This window comes from Cydia splendana, chromosome 13 (assembly GCF_910591565.1).
Source record: "Cydia splendana chromosome 13, ilCydSple1.2, whole genome shotgun sequence".
Taxonomy (NCBI): domain Eukaryota; kingdom Metazoa; phylum Arthropoda; class Insecta; order Lepidoptera; family Tortricidae; genus Cydia; species Cydia splendana.
In genome coordinates, this window is record NC_085972.1 from 15,980,779 (window position 1) to 16,001,599 (window position 20,821).

General features: G+C 37.7%; 2 protein-coding genes across 2 annotated transcripts; one reads left to right on the plus strand and one right to left on the minus strand.

Annotated features, from left to right (window-relative positions):
* Positions 1-234: 234 nt before the first annotated feature.
* On the minus strand, positions 235-20,380 carry LOC134796512 (dynein regulatory complex subunit 2). The gene is made up of 9 exons (XM_063768700.1): positions 20,239-20,380; positions 19,302-19,415; positions 12,789-12,927; positions 11,150-11,373; positions 4,605-4,802; positions 3,894-4,088; positions 3,146-3,295; positions 1,188-1,420; positions 235-379 (listed from the first exon to the last, which is right to left on the minus strand). The coding sequence occupies exons 1-9, from the start codon at positions 20,371-20,373 to the stop codon at positions 235-237; spliced, it is 1,533 nt and encodes a 510-aa protein (XP_063624770.1). The 5' UTR covers positions 20,374-20,380.
* Positions 6,752-10,598, plus strand: LOC134796167 (uncharacterized protein DDB_G0284459-like). The gene is made up of 5 exons (XM_063768144.1): positions 6,752-6,871; positions 6,960-7,460; positions 7,535-7,747; positions 8,387-8,513; positions 10,365-10,598. The coding sequence occupies exons 1-5, from the start codon at positions 6,767-6,769 to the stop codon at positions 10,472-10,474; spliced, it is 1,056 nt and encodes a 351-aa protein (XP_063624214.1). The 5' UTR covers positions 6,752-6,766; the 3' UTR covers positions 10,475-10,598.
* Positions 20,381-20,821: the final 441 nt, after the last annotated feature.

Consider the following 20,821-nt stretch of genomic DNA (forward strand, 5'->3'; position numbering starts at 1 on the left):
GCATAATAGTAGCAGATTTGCCCAGTAGGCCCGGGCCTAGGGCGGCCAGATATTAGTTGTAGCCGTCAATATGATGGGTGCTGAGAAAGGAGCGGCTTGTACTAACTACAGTGTCTGGGGCTTGGGGTGGCCAACACTGCAAATCCACCACTGGCTGCATAAGCTCTGGCTTGCCTATATTTGCCAACCCTTTGTTTAAATTAAAATAGACTGCAAAATTTATAACAGGGTTTGTTAATAAGCATTGTCTATCCAGCACTGGACACGGGGGTAGGACCGCATGGCACACTCCTTCTGTTTCCGGGCCTCCAACTTCATCCGTTTCTCGTGAAGGACCGCGTTCGAAAGGGCTCCTTCTATGCATGTTACTGGACGGTTCCTGCAATTTTGGGGCTTAATTAGTATGAAATACTGTTGTATTTTCGATATTTATGTAGGTACCTATATTCTATTGTAAAAGAGAAGGCGATGGTATGGTCACACAAAAGCAGACCAGCTGGAATTGGGCTCTACTACTTTCCCGCGCACAAAATCTAAAGATATAGGTAGATATTAGCAGATATTAGGTAGGGAGGAGTAGAGGCACCGGCACCGACCGTAGTGATGGAGAACGTTAGAAGGAGATGAAGAACGTTAGATGGAGTGATGGAGAACCTTGGCAGTGTGGGTTACATAGCTAGGAAGAGAAGAGAGAGATATATAGGTACCTATATATAATATTGGCTAGCTTCCAAGTGGTAGAGCGGGTGAGTAATAATAGCGATGATTAGGTACGATAGCCATGATAAAAGTCTCAACTCGGTCAGGCGTGGCTCACTCTGCGATTTTGTCGCATCGCTTCAAGTACATGGCAAACACCAATTTTGGTGTCAAGCAGTAGTAGTTGCCGCGCACCGCTACGGAACGGACGCCTACTCGCGTTAGCGCCACCTTGCGGTCATATCTGTCGTCATAGACGCGTTTTGTTAGAGAGTGAACGTTCTGTACCTAGTACTATTATTTATTCTGGAATCTGTATTCGGCGTCAGTTGTTGCATTGTGAACCCATCAGTATATCATCACTAATTTACTACCACAAGTTCATAGCCATAATGAACCATATTAGTACTACAATAAGGTTGATTTTTGTTTAATATTTTGTTAGTAATAAGTGAGTTTTGGTTGTCACCTGACGATATGATACTTACAAGGCTTTCCCAGCGTCTATCTTCTGCGTCTTCGACGGCAGTGATACACTGAGCGGCCTAGCCTTTGTTCCCTTAAGGGCCAGCTCCGTCAAGAACCTCTTTATGTAATGTTTGAGCTGCACGTTCTCGCTGGCCAGTTTGTTTTTCTCGGCTCGAAGGCAAATGGTCTGTACTTTCACTTTGTTCATTTTTAGCATCAGTTTATCCATCTTGCTGTATTCTTTATATTCATTCTAAAATAAGACACTTATTTAAACAGTTTAGAAGTGTTTTCACGCACTTCACACAATATCTGAACACGCGCTCTAACGCCCTGACAATAGAGGCGTGTTCCGATATTTGTGAGCACCTTGGCCGCTCCGATATATCTGATGGCGACTGTACCTAGGTATTGCTTTATAACTGAACTCGGCCCATCTATAAGGTTTTGCTGTTAGTTCGAGGTAGATGTGCTGTTTAAATTTTCATCACATTACAATACTTAGGCCCAGTTGCACGGGTTGCACCAACCACATTTAACACACTGATTAACGTCAAACAGCAGTGAAGTATGAAATTTCCCATACAAATAAATTTAGCGAACGCTTTAACGGTGACAGTCGGTTTGGTGCAACCGACCGTAAGTACATAGATACAAATATTTACTCGTTATTGCGCGCCTCAATACAAGAAAATAACACAGAGAATACCTACAGCAAATATCAAGTAGAGTACCTAGAGGTTAACAACAGACAGCCATCGCTAAAAAGCGATCTCTTCCAGTCAAATTTTATGACCGTTTTGTTTTTGAAGGCAGAAGTTTAGGAACTTAAGATCATAGCGCCGTCCAGGTTCTCAAATTCCAGCATCTCTCCGCCTCCCTCGCTCTGCATCACATCATTGTCTCCCTCGACCTCGTACTTGCGGCATATCTCTGTCATCTGCGTTATTTTAGAGGCAGAAGTTGAACTTACGATCATAGCGCCGTCCAGGTTCTCAAACTCCAGTATCTCCCCGTCTCCCTCACTCTGCATCACATCGTTGTCTCCCTCAACCTCGACCTCGTACTTGCGGCATATCTCTGCCAACTGTTTTATTTTAGAGGCAGAAGTTGAACTTAAGATCATAGCGCCGTCCAGGTTCTCAAACTCCAGCATCTATCCGCCTCCCTCGCTCTGCATCACATCATTGCCTCCCTCCACCTCGTACTTGCGGCATATCTCTGTCATCTGCGTTATTTTAGAGGCAGAAGTTGAACTTACGATCATAGCGCCGTCCAGGTTCTCAAATTCCAGCATCTCTCCGCCTCCCTCGCTCTGCATCACATCATTGCCTCCCTCCACCTCGTACTTGCGGCATATCTCTGTCATCTGCGTTATTTTAGAGGCAGAAGTTGAACTTACGATCATAGCGCCGTCCAGGTTCTCAAACTCCAGTATCTCCCCGTCTCCCTCACTCTGCATCACATCGTTGTCTCCCTCAACCTCGACCTCGTACTTGCGGCATATCTCTGCCAACTGTTTTATTTTAGAGGCAGAAGTTGAACTTAAGATTATAGCGCCGTCCAGGTTCTCAAACTCCAGCATCTATCCGCCTCCCTCGCTCTGCATCACATCATTGCCTCTCTCCACCTCGTACTTGCGGCATATCTCTGTCATCTGCGTTATTTTAGAGGCAGAAGTTGAACTTACGATCATAGCGCCGTCCAGGTTCTCAAACTCCAGCATCTCTCCGCCTCCCTCGCTCTGCATCACATCATTGCCTCCCTCGACCTCGTACTTGCGGCATATCTCTGTCATCTGCGTTATTTTAGAGGCAGAAGTTGAACTTACGATCATAGCGCCGTCCAGGTTCTCAAACTCCAGTATCTCCCCGTCTCCCTCACTCTGCATCACATCGTTGTCTCTCTCAACCTCGACCTCGTACTTGCGGCATATCTCTGCCAACTGTTTTATTTTAGAGGCAGAAGTTGAACTTACGATCATAGCGCTGTCCAGGTTCTCAAACTCCAGTATCTCCCCGTCTCCCTCACTCTGCATCACATCGTTGTCTCCCTCTACCTCGTACTTGCCGCATATTTCTGCCATTTGCATTATTTTATCCAACTTCTCTTTTACATCTTCGAGCCGCTGTAATTTATTTCAGTAGCTAAGCTCAGAAAGTAATGGTAAATGAAATAAGTTTACTTATTAGGTTAAACATAGGTAACACAGTTTGAAAGTTTGGATTTGGGTCTACCTCAAAGAGTTAAGTACCTAAGTATATTAGGTAAAGTCTACCTTGTATGTAAATGCCAGAGCTCAACGAGGGTGCGGAGTGTTAGGGTCGCAACGCGCATGTAACACCTCTGGAGTGCTTGTTTGCCACCGACGTAGTATAACCAAGAAAGTCGAATTTATCAATAATTATCGAATCTGCCGGCCTAGCCAACTTGACAATTGCTATCGCTACGACAACGAAACGTTTTGTGTCTCTCTATCATTTTACCATATTAGTACGACAGTGACCGTTGGGATTCGATCGCTACGAAGCGTAAGCGCTAGGCATGTTGGCTACGCGGCCTGCTCACAAAATTTCATGAGAAATGCGTTTAGAGCCAGATAGAAAAAATTCAAAGAATGTATACCAGCCAAAATTTAACAGATACAACGAAAACATCTTGTGCCTCTCTTGATGGAACCTTGGCACGTGCCTACGCGGAAATAAATATAGGTTAAGAAGACGCACTTTTGTGGCGTCTTGACTGGCATCCACCATCGTTGCCAGGTATTCCTCTGTCCTGCTCCGTTCTATCTTTGCGTCTCTCTTCATCTGCCAGTACTTTCTCGCTAAGTCCTCTTTGTGCGCCAACATTCTTTTTAGTTTCGCGGCCATAGTGTTTGTAGATTTCACCCATTCCTTTTGTAAAGTTAATATCAGTTCCTGAAAAGGTATATAGTTTGTGACAGCCAGTAGGCAAATATATCTCAACACATCCTTAATCACAAACTCTTTGTCGCCGACTATTGGATGGTAAATTAGTAACGCTTTTAGGTGACTATTCGTATTTTAGGCAGAGAATACAAAAAACGAGGATATTAAATTTATGTTTACAACTATGCTATGCCTTTAGCTACATGCTACATATATATATATATGTCGCTATGATGTAATATTGCATACCTATGTATTCTCGTAGGTACATTTTTCAAATTTGCCGCCTTTTCCTATTGACGGAAATGGCTTGTCAAACTGTACAGTCGACGTCAAAAATATGTTTACACTTTTGCACCTTACTCCTTTGTAATAAGACTAATAAGGCAAAAAGTGTAAACATATCTTTGACGTCGACTAGCTGTACCTATACCTACCAAATTTGGTTCCAAATTAATAATAGTCGGTATGCAATTAACGTTCAGTGTATGTTTCTAAACCGACCATGAAAAGTCCATCACTTACCGACGCTTGTTGTATTTGTATATCATTCCTAGCGATATCCTGCTGGTAGAAGTCGTCCTTCTCTCTCAGACTATTGTAGTGGCTCATGATGGGGTTGAACCTCTCCAAGAAAGAGTTGTACACGTCTCGGAGCTGGTTCCAGTACATCTCTATTTGCAGCTTCTTTGGTCGGCAGAGGCTTCTCATCTCTTCTTCGTGCTTGAAACATAGACAATACACTATACAGTGTGTTTTTAGGGTTCCGTACCCAAAGGGGACCCTATTATTAAGACTCCGCTGTCCGTCTGTCTGTCTGTCTGTCTGTCTGTCACCAGGCTGTATCTCATGAACCGTGAGACGGTAGTACTATTAGTTATTCTGTGCCGTGAGAGCTAGACAGATGAAATTTGCACAGATTATGTATTTCTGTTGCCGCTATAACAACAAATACTAAAAAGTACGGAACCCTCGGTGTGCGAGTCCAACTCGCACTTGTCCGGTTTTTTTTATTGCGAGGAAATAAAATTGTTTGGTAAAAAACTTCTAGGAATACGTACTATAGGTACATATAATTAGTTTGCGTATATGTATATCTATAGGTAGGTAGGTACAGTCGCCATCAGATATATCGGAGCGGCCAAGGTGCTCACAAATATCGGAACACGCCTCTATTGTCAGGGCGTTAGAACGCGTGTTCAGATATTGTGAACACCTTGGCCGCTCCGATATATCTGATGGCGACTGTACATAATATATGTAGATACTTTTGGCGCATTGTTACATCCTCTACTATTGTTGCTGACTGTACCTGCAATATTTTACAAAATGTTTCAAGCCATGGCGCCACAGCACGTCAAGCATATGATGGCGATTCGTCGCAATTTTCGATTGGTCATGACCAGCATCCGGTGATTAGCCCGCACGCTTCCGCTTTGACGATGACATCTGACAGCGTGACAGCCGTGACAGATGTTCGGTGACACGGCCATTGTGCGTGACATGCCAGCGATATCAAATTGTGCATAGATTGTTCGTAAACAAAAGTCGATTTAAGTAGGATTCTCGTCCTCTGAGACTGTACTTAGTCTGTATTTTTAGGTATTTAAATAAAAGTAAACAAACAATTTGTACATTTTCGTGTAGTTATAACATTTATTGGTTAACCAACCAAATACAAAACCGCCTGTATCAGTCACTGAACGACCTGACTTTAACCTACATTATTTGATCGTGTAATGTTTTCATCTACCCTCAACTGGGTTAAGGAGCCATTTGAGGGTAGATTTTGTTTACTTTTATTTAAAAACCTAAAGATACAGAGAATAGACAAGGAAGTTTATTCATTCGCTTGCTCTTTAAGGTCTACCGGCACCGATGGACAGTTATGTATGTTGCTGTTTGTACAGCCCACTGCAGAACGTTTTCCAAAAAAAATGTACATTTCATTCATGCCTTCAAAATATTGACTTCTTGTGCTCATTTTACTCACAATCATTAGTACATTCACGCCTCATAGTACATGAAAAAATGTGCCCCAAGATTTCCTTTCCAGATCGTCACATTTTTGTATGAAAAGTTTTTTTTATTTGTATGAACGTGATGCACTGGAAAAATATTTTTTCATACAACATTTTGGGACACAGTTTTCATGTATGAGGCGTGAATGTACAAATGATTCTGAGTAAAATGAGCCCAAGAAGTCAATATTTTGAAGACATGAATGAAATGTAATTTTTTTTTGGAAAACGCTCTGCAGCGTCCAATGAGGTCATTCATTTCGCGCGTCCATCTTTATACCTAATCCAAACAATCAGCCGGGCTAAGGGCTTAGATTTAAGAAATATTTAACCTAACCTAACCATCATGAGTCCTTAACGTTAGAAATTAGGTAAGAAAGTAAAGTTAGCATCAAAAGTAGTAGACAAAATAACAAGCCAAAAGTGTATCTACCACCCTTATATAGTTCTTCAAATGTATATAATATCTATAATAGGTACTCCTACGTGCCTATTGTAGAAACTTACATTGTTAAGTATTTATAAAAGAAATCCTGTATGAAAGTTATTCCGTACATCTACTTTTTACTCATATCCCGCATAGTCCATTAGACAATTAAGTTATTTGGGTGCTGTTTGTAACCCTTTGTGCAGAGAGTAGTGATGCGTGGAGCTTGTTATAATAGGATGCTGCGTGACCACCGCCACCATTGTGGCTGGTGCAGCCGCGTGAAGATGCGGCTTTTAAAATGTTGCCTTGTCATATTTTGTGTGTTGATCGTGCATTGTTTTGTGAGTAGTTCTGACTGATATCTAAAACAAGATACCTAAATATTGCCAGAAACGTATTGCTTATTGATACTTCTTGTTGTACAAACAGGCCCTCAACTGCCGATCGGATGGAGGTCCTAAAGACGATGAACTGAAAAGGATATATATGAACTGCTTAAGAAGAAATGAGGGAAGAAACTTCAGTGACAGCAGGCATTCTGACCAGGACTGGAGAGAATCGAGGAAGAAAAATCAAAACCGCTGGGACATGAGAGACGACCGTTCAAGTAGAGAAGACAGAACGGGCAGTCGGGTTGACAGACATGATCATGATAGAGACGATGATGGAAGTTATGACAGGGGTAGAAACGATAGAATGGGTAGCAGAGATCGCATGGGAGGTAGGGACAGAATGGATAGCGATGAAAGAAGTAACGGTAGGCACTATCAGAGTGACGGAAGGAATGATAGGATGGGTGGACGAGGTGATAGGATGGATGGACAAAACGATAGAAATGGTAGAGATGAATGGATGGGGCGTGACGATAGGTATAGACGAGATGACTTGATCAACGGCAGGGAAGATTTCCACAGCCAAGAATATGGAAACGTAAGTATTTAAGGAAAATTCAAATGAATAATTGGAATTTGTGTATGTATAAAACTTATTGTTCGTATTTTCAGGATCGTTTTAATCCGTACCGTGGCACGCAGAATTCCCAGAGATACCGGCGCGAGCGTCCTAGCAAGAACTCTGGGTACCGGAGCCAGTATAACCCCAACTCCTCGCGGTCCGGCGACGGCAACGACGAGAGAAACTCCAACGAGAACAACTCCAGCAGGGATAGTGACACGAAAGGATGCGTGCTGCATTGCTTCCTCGAGGAATTAGAGATGGTTAAATATTGATATTTTTGCTTACCTATACGAGTATCATTTTGATTTTGTTGTAAAAGTAGAACCAAATTTTGTTTTGAATACTAGTTTCGTCAAGATAAGATAAGGAGTAGCTATATTTTTACATTAAACCAATACCGCGATGAGCCGGGTTTTATCGGAATAGCTGCGGAATTCACGAGCCCATGGTCGGCCATGATAACGCGAGATTTGGCCCTAAAGCTCGCCAAAAAACAAAACCGAGGATGCCGACACAAATGTTGATCCGATAGGTATTAGCTTAAAACAATATACATTTAAAATTCCCTTTTTGCATGGTATATTTGAATGTATAAGGAAAATACGACATACATATTCGACATACCAGAGGACAAATTTCCCGCTATGGGGTTTCCTCAGTTATGACATTGTATAATATTAAAACATTTTCACATTATGCATATCCAAATATAAATAGATTTTAGGTTTGCGAACTTAGTGGTGGTACTGGTAGAGGACGATTTTGTAGGACGTACGGTGTAATTGTGTTTATATAACAAAATATGGAACTCTATCTATCTACCAAATTTTATCAAAAATTTACGACAAAAGGAAATCTACAAAAAAATGGTCCTAATATTAACGACTATTTAATTTCAGACTGGTGACAACGGCATGCCGGATAGATACCTCGTAACACACGCGATTACGAAAGACGTGAAGAATGAAGATTTAAAAGATTTCCTACAAGAATCTATAGATGAGTGCTTCCAAATTCTTTATAATGGTACGTATAGATTCAAATTTATCCATTTTAGTCCTATGTGACAGACAAGGAGAGCTGACCCCAGATGATGGGAAAAAAGAACAAAGAAAATTAGGTATCTTTACATATATTAGTCCGAGTAAAAAAAAGTATGTACCTTGTTACATTGTAACTACAATTTAGCTGGTTTGTTAGTGCACGACACCTTGCATTTTGAGACTATTCGCTGAAACTTGGCACAGTTGATTCTTAGCTGGTCATGAGCAGATACAGACCGGGAGCCGTCGAGAGCCACCTCTCATTTAGTGGGGGGGAGGGGGAGAAGTTCGACGTTGCCGCGCTTCACATGGAGCTACATTTCTTTAAAACTATACCTATTGGGGCATGTGATATATCATTTTCGGATAAATTAAGGACGAGGAATCTACTTTTAGAACAAAAACAATGCACTTTAAAAAAAAAAAAGAATAAAGTAGATAAGACTAAAAATCGTATATTTGTTTTTTTTTTATAATTACTAATTTTTTATAAAAGTGTAGCAGGAATCTGAAATCTAAAAATATAGTCGTAAAGCTACACTTATTACGTTTATAAAAATATATAGTTTATTATACAAATCCGTTCATAAATGGGAGACAAAAAAATATATTAAGCGCGGGTCAGAGTGATCTCATATTAAGGTGGAAAAGTTACTTATAATTTGTTCTACAATCGTTTATTTTTTTTATTTTTTGATAAATAACTCGTAAATGGTAGCCCACAGCAAAAAAATATGTTTTACGTAAATAATCTGCTGCAGATTTCTTATAAAAAAAGTGCTACTTTTTTTCGCTAGGATCAATAAAAGAAATTGAAGGGAAATCATAAATTCTAAGGTCCCCTTTTTTAGTCATTCGTAAATAACTCATAAACGATGGCCAATAGCAAAAAATATTTTATTACATGAATAATCTACATAAAATTCACTACAAAAAAGGTTATTCAGGCTTTTTCGCTAGGATCAATATTAAAAACGATATTAAAGAGAGAAAATAAATTCTAAGGTCCCCTTTTTAAATATTTTTTGCTATTGGCCATCGTTTACGAGTTATTTACGAATGACTAAAAAAGGGGACCTTAAAATTTATTTTCTCCCTTCAATATTTTTTTTAATATAGCGAAAAAAATAGCACTTATGTTATAAGAAATCTGCAACAGATTATTTACGTAAAACATTTTTTTTTGCTGTGGTCTACCGTTTACGAGTTATTTACGAAAAATCTAAAATAAAAACGATTGTAGAACAAATTATAAGTAACTTTCCCACCTTAATAATACTTTGCATTGAGATCACTCTGACCCACGCTTAATATTATTTTTTATCTCCCATTTATCAACAGATTTGTATAATAAACTATATATTTTTATAAACATAATAAGTGTAGCTTTACGACTATATTTTTTGTTTTCGGATTCCTGCTACACTTTAAAAAAAATTGGTGATTATAAAAAAATCAAAAATACGTTTTTAAGTCTTTTCTACTTTATTATTTTTTTTTTGTTAGATAGTGCATTGTTTTTGTTCTAAAAATAGATTTCTCATCCTTAATTTATCCGAAAATGATATTTTACATGCCCTAATAGGTATAGTTTTAGAGAAATGTTGCTCCAAGTGAAGCGCCCCAGCGTCGAACTTCCCCCCTCCCCCCCATTAAATGAGAGGTGGCTCTCGACGGCTCCCGGTCTGTATCTGCTCAAGACCAGCTAACAATCAACTGTGCCAAGTTTCAGCGCATAGTCTCAAAGTGCAAGGTCCCCATACAACGGCGTGCACTAACAAACCAGCGAATTATTTTCTACCTGATTTTGAAAGCATTATTTCTTTCTTTTCAGAAAACACAGACGACAAGTGTGAATTTTCAAAGAACCTAATGATGTGTTTATCGGAGAAGGGCCGATCTAACTGCGACGATTGGAAAGACGACTTTAAAATGAAGTACTGAACACATGCTGTATAATGTTAACCGTTTTTGTGTGTCATATCATACCTACTAATGTTTTTTTAATGTGATTTTGTTCCTTGTCAATTTTATTATGGGTTTAATATACAGTGTAATCATTGCAAAACTTGTTTATGTTACTCTAATTTTCGTAGAAACTCACCCTATCCATTTGTTAAGCTTTATAAAATTATTTTAATCAGATATAAATTATAAACTACACGCGTCATTTGCGGTGAATATGCTTACAAATATTCTATAGAATTAGAAATATACCTAACAGAAATATTTTTACTCTAAATAATAATTTACTTACTGTTTTTCCTATAGGCTATTGTTATTTTTAGCTATAAATTATTTTAATTTCTACATCAAATGTTTAATTTATTATGCACCGTAATATGTGCCTACTTTGGCCCCTACCAGGTAATTGTGCACCAACAGTATAAAAATAAAAACTATATTAAGTACCTACCTATAGGTAACTATAATACTTCATTTAAGGGTTACGATATGATAGTAGTGAATGACTTCTTTAAATCGGTATATAATATATACTATATACTTATATCAACATACCTACCTACCAGCCTACCACAATATAATAATTTTAGAGCAAAATACCTCAGCACATTTTAAGGTAGGTTCAACACCGTCATTTTAGTTTCCCTCACTTACCTCTAGTCGTGCTTCATTTTTAGCAGTCGCGCGTTTCAGTTCCTTGTCCTTCTTATTGGCCTGGAAGTCCCTGTCCTGGATGTACGTAATAAGCATCAGTTTGGTCTCCGCCTGCTCTTGGCTGTCAATTTTGTCGCCTTCCTCTTTGTCCCAACTGTCCAGAAGACTGTTCTTCTGGTGCTCATATTCTGTGTGCAGCTTGTCGAGACGTTGCGAGCCTATGTCTGAAGTTAAAAGTTGTTATTAACAAAGCAGACGAAATTCTCAAAAATTCTTATCTTTTCCTCAATGTTTTACCTGGAGATATTTTATGGATTTAATGTAAATAAATACTTAGAGGAATCATCGCTCCTGTGTCATAAATAGGGTTCCATCTATAAATCTGAGGGTAGAATTGTATCCCAATACATTGAATTTGAGTGCAACGTTTGGTTAATATAGAACTTAGGTATTAAAAGCGTTTCAAAAAATTGGAAACAACCCTATTAAGAAAACAAAGTAGGAACCTATCATAAAAGGCAAATTTTATAATACCTATTAATCGCTATTAAAGCGGTTGACGTGACTGAAAACAAGGAAAGCTTCAAGGATATCATAATAATGTTGATGTAACCATTGTAACCAATAAAAATACAAAACAACCGCTGATAATTTTACTTCAAATTAATTTGCAATAATCAAAGTTCGTAAAAGCAATTTAATTGTATAGTAAAATGTTGATGCAAAACACTCCTATTCACTTATTATGATTGTCCTAACATCGTTAACTATTTTTTTTTTATTAATGTACCTATATTAATAACCTAATATTATTGCCCAAAACTTGGCCAAAATTACCTACTTAATGTCCAGATATGTTAAACCCTAAGAGCAACTTGTCATAAAGATCGTTTGTTTGATCCATAGGTATGTGTGTCATCCATTTAAAGTAATTGAATCTTCTGGTAACTATGGCAAGTGATTTTAGAGGATTTTTTTTTTTGAAAACATGTTATGGTTAATAAATAATTACGATTTTTGATAGTTATGGCAATAACATTTAGGAATAATGAGTTTAAGGACAATCACTACGTTATGGCAAATGAGTGTTATGACAAATACTGAGCATTAGAACCCTAATGCTCAGTAGTCATAACAACCGTTACCCATTAGGACGTAACGGTTAGGGCAAGTGATGTTAGGACAAAAGTTATAAGGATTTTGACGGAGACCCGTTTTTCGCCTAAAAGTAGTCCGATGGCTGCTCGCTTTCTCGTCACATTTTGGATAAACCTATCTCATTTTATATTACTGCTAACATTTTATTTAAGAGGATGTTTCGGGGCTTACTTAAGAAGTGGCTGAGGGTCTTGGTGTGGGCCTGGAAAGCGCGGCGATGCTACTCATCGGAGTCTTCGACTGCCCTCGACAGCGACGCCAGCAGCCGATCCTTGCGCTCCACTTTAAGTTTGAAATTGCTTATGTAAAGAGGATGGTTCGGTTACTTAGGAAGTGGCTGAGGGTCTCGGTGTGGGCCTGGAAAGCGCGGCGATGCTGCTCATCCAAGTCTTCGACTGCCCTCGACAGCGACGCCAGCAGTCGATCCTTGTGCTCCACTTTAAGTTTAAAACTGCTTATGTAAAGAGGATGGTTCGGTTACTTAGGAAGTGGCTGAGGGTCTCGGTGTGGGCCTGGAAAGCGCGGCGATGCTGCTCGTCCGAGTCTTCGACTGCCCTCGATAGCGACGCCAGTAGCCGATCCTTGCGCTCCACCATGAAGTTGAAACTGCTCATGGCGCCCTAAAATCCGTTTAAAATGATGATTTATATAAAGGTGCTTCTCAAATATACTTTATTCAAAAAATAGGGTATATTAAAAAAAATCTTTATATAAATCATCATTTTACTGTACCTATAGGGTTTCTGCTCGAGAAATCCCGAGGCGAGAAATCTCGAGAAATTCGTCCTTCGTCGAGACGGGAAAAAAAATCTCAATGCCTCGAGAACTCGAGAAATAAATCTCTTGTGATAAGTAAAAAGAAAACACGCGTATAACATGTGATGTGTATTTCTTTAGGTAGTTAAATAAGTAAATGTAACCAATCTTTTTTCTACATTTTCAGGTACTTAAAACGTTTATTAGTTAACCAACCAAAAAATAAAACCAGCTTGATCCGTATTCTACCGTTGGGCTTCAAGTTTAGAAACTTTTGAAGTACTACCCTCAAATGTCTAAAGAATTCGTCTCGTTTTAGGCTCATTACTACGTATAGGTAGGTACTTAGTTTTTTTGGCATTAGAAAAAAGGTACGGAAGACCAGCGTCGAGATCCTTAGATGGTATCTTGACATTACGCTGAGTGGAGACCTTTTCAGTGACGTTTAATAATAAATTAGTTCTGTTGTGTCATGTAATACCTAAATTTAAGCGTTTTCTGAATAAATTTCTTCTATTCTATTCTATTCTAAATAATCTTGCCTTTTTATTGAAACCGCTTTTTAAAAAAATATGTAAATAATCGTATATGATTTGTAATTGTTACATGCTTGCTATAATTTAATGGTACAATGCCTCAAGGGCCTATTTTAGATTTAAGCTAGTTATTAATTTCGTTTAGTAGTACCACTGTATATATATTGTATGTAAATAAATGTTTTATTAATTTTCAAAAGTGTTTTTCAATTAAAAGACACGTCAAGATCACTTATCTTCTTTCTAATGCTAAAAAAAACGAATTATAGGGCCATGTAATAACAAATATTACAAACCTAAATTACTATTGATAAATCAAATCATCCCAATATACTTATTCCTATTATTAAAATAGCACATTTTAGCAGGTTCATTGTTACTTTGAGTATAAGTATAATATTCTGATTATTCTGTAAGTTTGTCACATCGAGTTAAATTAATTGGCTTGATTATTCTTGTCTAATAAAATACCATATTGTGGTTTGTTTACATTTTGTTAAATACCTTAAGAAATACACTATAGCATATCGCATCGTCGGCGCGTACGTTTGCACATATTGTTTATTTTGTCTATTGTTGAATTTTTGATTATTAAGTGCAATTTATGGTAACTAAAAATGTACCATTTGTTTGATTATTGATCTCACCTACGACTCCTATGAGTCTGATTTGTAATAACGCAAAAAAATGCAAATAACATGGTGTTTTTTGAAACTTTCAAAATTTCTCGAGATACTCGAGAAACTCGAGAAATCCTGGTCGATAATTCCCGTGCCTCGAGAAATAAAAAACGTCGAGAAACCAGAAACCCTATGTACCTACTTCTCTAACTGGATTGTGATAAACACGCGATTCCTGATGCGTCAAATTCTTCAAAAGGATTCTTTATAACAGTCCCTTAATTGATATTTTTCTGTTACACTCTTGAAAAACTGTTAATCGAACGAGCGAGCGAAGCGAACGAAGTTCTTACATTCGACTTGGGACACGCGGCTGGCTAGGGGCACGTCCCGGCATTTCGATGTTTTTAAGCTGACCTATCAGAGGATAGTTTGATACTCAAGAATTTAAGTAAATTAGTTCTAATTTAAATGAAATTGGGTAAACGTGTAGTTGAGGGCATTATGTTTTAGTCATTAAATTATGAGCAGGCTCGATCAAGGGGTTATTGAGCTAGAAGAGCTTAGAAGGCTAAAAAGCTATTTGTGAGGGGTCTTGCTATTCTGGTCAACTTTTTGCAAGAAAGTATGGTCGAGTTTGGTATCAAATTAAAGTGCTCGGCTTGCACATTTATAATGTCGTTTTTAAATTTACCATTTTGAAATAATTAGCGAGATAAAAATAAACATCATATAGGTATTTGACATTTGACAGGAAATATTTCGGCTTACCACAGATACAATATCAGTTAATGCTCTACAGACCTTGTAATAACTATTTTTATAGTTGTAGGTCCTCGCTTTCAATACGGGCGGCCTATAACTATTATTACTTCGTTTCATTAGTTTTTATGAATGTATTATTATGCAGTTTATTTAGATATATAAAATATTATAAATATAATTATATATGCATATATATTAGGCACTTTATTTACGTATATAACATATTATAGTTGACCGAAGCGAAGCGAAGGTCTACGTTTTGACTCGGGCATTTTGCTTTCGTATGTCCGGATGTTCTCCTCTACAGGTCGCAATTCTTAACCGATTCTCGTGAAATTTTGTGACCGAATTTTATGACTAAATAAAATTTTTTTGTCAATCCGGTTTTTGGAAATTTTTAAAAATGGCGGAGTCGTGATACCTGGCGCCTAAACAAATAGTCGTATCGATATCATAAGACTTTTTTCTTTTTGAAACATGTTTACAGAGTTAATAGCAAAAAATGCAGAAAAAAATTATCGCTGGTTTAGGCGGTATTTAGATATTTAATTTTAACTAATTTTAATTTGAGAAGGAGTAGCTAAATTTCGTCAACCCATCTAAGAACTATTTGGCTCAGTTTGTAAACGTTCGCTTTTTCTGTTTGCACAGAGGGTCTGGGTTCGATCCCCAGTAATTGTATGCTGGGATATTATAACTTTTTGTATTTTTTTACACATAAATTTCGTATTGTTTTTCTTTAATTGACTATACACCGTGTTTTTATTGAATTCCGTTAACTTCGGGGTATAGTTAAGTACGTTTATAAGAACTAAATGGCATAGTTAATTTTCAAAAAAAAAATTTTTTTTTGTTTTCTTTTTTGTTTTTTTTTTGTTTAAAAAGTAATTAAATGTAGCATATAGCGTTGTTGTAACACGGGCATTACATTTAACTCAACCAAACAATTGAAATCTGTGACATATCAATGTCATTTCGTACATCAATCGACCGAGATTGTACTTAAGTTTAGTAGCAAATGTATGAACTCATTCTAAACACTAATCAATATGTAAGCCGGCCCTAAGGCAAGTGTACACGCTTGTAGAGGCCTTATAGTAAAAAAATAAATTATGGATTATCTCCGAAATGGACTTAATTAGAACATCGGTGTCTTTGAGAAAGTTACTTGATTTAAGCTCAGGAATGCACCCTTGAAATTAACGGAAATCAAAAAAAACACGGTGTATTTAAAGCTCTTAGCACCATGTTATTTCAAGCTCTGCTCGCGAGGTCTACAGCTCACAGAGCCACTAGTATATAGCATGTTTAGGTGTTATTAAATTTTTTAAGTGTGTTTATTATTTTACTTATGAATTTTTCGAACGATGTTTTTGTTATTTCTTTTTCTATTATTTTTGATATGTCATATGGGTCTATTTGATGTAGTTCACAGAGAAACTCGTGGTCACAGCGGAAGTATGAATATTTGGGACAGTGTTTGAGGAGATGGTCGATAGTTTGTGGAGTTGTGTCATCGCATGGGCAGGTATCAGTGTCGGTGATGTGGAAGCGTGCTAGATAGGCTTTGTGATATCCATGACCGGTAAGTATTTGAGTGAGTTCGAAGGTGAGTGACATATGCTTGCGAAGTGTTGTTACATGTGTAAGTGTAGGCAGATGTTGCTTTGTGTGGGTTCCTGTTGTACTGTTTGTGTACATTTGTTCATGTTTTCCTACTATTGTTTTATGTAGGTTCTTTTTATGAAAGGATAGGGGAAATCTGCAGAAATCAGGACATTAGGACATAAAATAGTAGAAATTAAATAAAATTAAACTCTAAAATTTCCATACTATAGTCGGTCAAACAAGTAGAAAAAGGCACGATATTCAAATTTTCTATGGGACGATAACCCTTTGCGCCTACATTTTTTAGCCGCTTTTTTCTACTGACGGAAATGGCTTAAATTGTTGCCATGTGTAAGCATTTTACGTCAAAAATGTGACAGCGACGTAGAAAGTGAATTAACCGACTTCCAAATCTCAAAAGGAGGAGATTCGATTGTGATTTTTTTTTATGTTTTTTCCTCCATATCTCATTACTGGACCGATTTTGAAAATATTTTTTTTGATTGTATGTATATATGGATACAGAATGGTCCCGTTTTTGTCAAAACCCAGTTCTGATGATGGGATCCATGAGGAATCGAGGGAACTCCTCAAATCTTAAAGGCATACATATAGTGATTTATGTGTTTTATCAACAAATCAAGCATATACATTAAAAAAAGAGACATTTGATGAAGTGGAACTGCTGATGATGATCAGAACGGAACTCTTCAACGAAGCATAGTTCACGTTTGGCGATTTGTCCTCTTCGTTATGTTTGTTATAAAGCAAGTTAAGTTTTTAAGCCACATTTTTGTCAAGCTCGAGTTCTGATGATGGGATCCACGAGGAATCGAGGGAACTCCTCAAATCTTAAAGGCATGCGTATAGAGATTTTTGTATTTTCATCAGAAAATCAAGCATTTTCATTAAAAACTGTCACATTTGATGAAGTGGAACTGCTGATGATGATCAGAACGGAACTCTTCAACGACGCATAGTTCACGTTTGGCGAATTGTCCTCTTCGTTATGTTTGTTAAGAAAGTTAAGTTTTTAAGCCACATTTTTATCAAGCTCGAGGTCTGATGATGAGGGAGAGAGATTTGTGTATTTTCATCAGAAAATCAAGAATTTACATTAAAAACTGTCGCATTTGATGAAGTGGAACTGCTGATGATGATCAGAACAGAACTCTTCAGTGACTACACGACTGGCGATTTCGAATTTCGATTTTGACGGAGCTGGCCCTGGAGCCAGACCTGACCCGGATCCGGGCTCTTATCTGGACCTGAACCCCGGCCTGGACCCGGACTTGGACCTGGACTTGGACCTGGGCCAAGACCTAGACCTGGACCTCGACCTGGACCTGATCCTGGACTCGGAACTGGACCCGGACCCGGACTCGGACCCGGACTTTACCCGGAAAACCACTGATACCTAATCTAAATAAACCACTATGAATATGATTACCTACCATAAAAAAAATATTTTTTAATTTATTCATTTGGAGATCCAACAGCTATGTCAATAATATAGAAACTGTAATAGATACAGGAAGCCAATTACAGGAACTCACAGGTAGTGACATAATACTGAACTAACAGGTACCTACTACTTAAAACTAAGGTTACGCACTATCACAACCACATATGTGAACAAAGCCAGTACAAATTGTATCTAATTAATACGTATCATTTGAAAGTAACTAAGATACTAATTAACTAATAACATAAGATAAAGAGGACTAAGGTAGAAATATTATATAATATATTCAATGTAGGTATAAAGTATAATGATGCCAAACTTACTAGCCCCTCCCGCTCAAACCCCCGTACACCGCACCGCACGCGCCGTTAAGTGGGTTAGGTTAGGTTTGTACTGCGATCCTCACAGAACCGAAAAAAAGTGGGTTAGGTTAGGTTAGAACTGTGAGCCTTATAGAAACGAAATGCTACTAGAAAAGTGGTTTTGGTTAGGTTCGAACTGCAATCCTCACAGAACCGCACTGCTTTCAGAGAAGTGGGTTCGTGAGGCTAAAACTGCGACCCTTACAGAAACGAAATGCTACCTACTAGAAAAGTGGGTGGTTTTACCTCCTTTTCTACATAGTGCACTATCTATGTACAATTGTACAATAATCTTTCACCGGCCCCCATAGAATTCGTTTTTTTTTCTTGAAAATTATTTTCTACTATTTTATGTCGAAATATAATACGAGTAAGTATGCAACAAAGTCAATCGCTCTATATAATTTTTGGCAAACCGCGAGTTCTCAGTTCGGGGCGAACTATACTAGTTACTTTAAAGAGGAAATTAAATTATAACATAATTAATATCTCTAAGTTATTAACATTCAATTAAAATCATGATAAAGCTACACAATATCTGGTTAAAAACGCAAGTCAAGGCTTTTTTTGCACCGGCTAGGTTTTTAGGGATACATTCGACAGTACAATAATAACCATTCAGGATTTTCGCGAATTCTATTCAATTCAGGCATATTTCATCTTCTCCTAGCCTCATTGTACCTTCAAAAAAACCAGTGTACCATTCCCTAAAACACCTGACGTCAGGTTGGCGGGTGGACCTATGAAATCTTGTATTATTTCCAGCAAAATGTATCTAGTTATATTGTACCTTCTTGGTTACCTCAATGTACCTTAGGTATAGCTGGTATGTTACATAACAGTATTATTGTAGACAAGAATTATAATGCCATGCTGGCTTACCTGTATCTCTAGAGCCATTTGCTTGCATTTTACGCGACGGAGAATGTATCGCCATGCCTGATTCAATTTCGCGGTGTTAGTACGACTGTACGCTTGCTCCTTGTCGAGTTTGTTCTGAAATTTTAGAATAAAATTCCATAATTATACTTACTACTTAATCATCATAGTAATTAAATTGCGGACTGAAAGTGTTAAAGACAATTGATAAAGTTCCCTTAAATATTAAAACAAGACACTGTGTTTCAAATGTTAGGCAGCTACCCTTAGAATTTTAAGTAATTCGTATTTTTTCCCTTTGGTACCGTAAAACGGGGTGAGTAGGTTTCGCGGGGAGCTATGGGTTATGAATGGGGAGAGACGGATTGAGAGGGGGGTGAGGTGGGTTTTTTAGGCTACTGCTACAAAAATAATGTATTCCAATTTAAAATGGAGCTATAGTAATAATCATAATAAAAAAAAAATCGATCCAACAATCTTCCAAAATCACCTTTGTATGAAAAACCCTCTCACCCCAAATACGAGGCACTACGGGGTGAGGTGGGTTTTCCTCTTTATCGTCAAAGTTATGAAATAGAACTACCCAAAATAAAATACAAACGTCCGAACCACTTATTATATACACCATTCAGTTTTCACATGTAAAAATAAAATTTTATCGAGGTTTGAAAGTCAAATTTCACCCAACTCACTCCATTTTACGGTACGTGGTTAACAGCTTTTTTCCATGTAAAAAAAATAGATCGTGCCTGATTTGCCATTTTTCATACGAGTATCTTGTCCATGTCTTTCTTACCTATTCTTACCTTGACGAAGAGCGCAAGAGAAAAAAATCACGCTTGCGCCTCTTCTATTTAGTAATATACGAGTACATATATAGGTGCGATGCTGCAGATAGCGTGCGAGATCTTTGTCGCATCGATGATCATGCCTTTCTTACCTTAATGAAGAGTGCGATAAGATCACGCTTGCGCCTACGAGCCTCCTCTTCTATATCGGCGCGATGCTGTAGATATCGAGCGCGCTCTTCGTCGGACATGCGCGCGAGCTTGTTCACTTTCCCTTTTTTCGGCATTTTGGTTTATTTCACTCGTGCCCTTACTGCAAATTAGAACAAAGGTGTACGATCAGATATGTTGACAAAGTATTTATGCATATTATTAAATCATATTATGCTGGAAACTGCACCCGCGCTTATCAACGCGTACTCGTAGTTGTTACTATCTTTGTAAGATAGGCAGGTATAGGTATTGCTGTAACTAACTAAGCTACCGAAGCTGTGTGTGAAGTGCATTAAGAAGTAAAACAATATTTCTTTTAATACATTTATAATCTTGAAAAAAAAAGTTTACAATGCAATATCGTATAACTTAAATTAAGTATCTTCTTCCACATGTCTTACCTATTTAAATAATTGAAATTATTATTCAGATAACTTAGAGTTATAACACTTATAACTTATAATTTAGTACAGAGTTAAAAAATTTCAGCACTATCTAACTTACTCAATATGCACTTTCTCT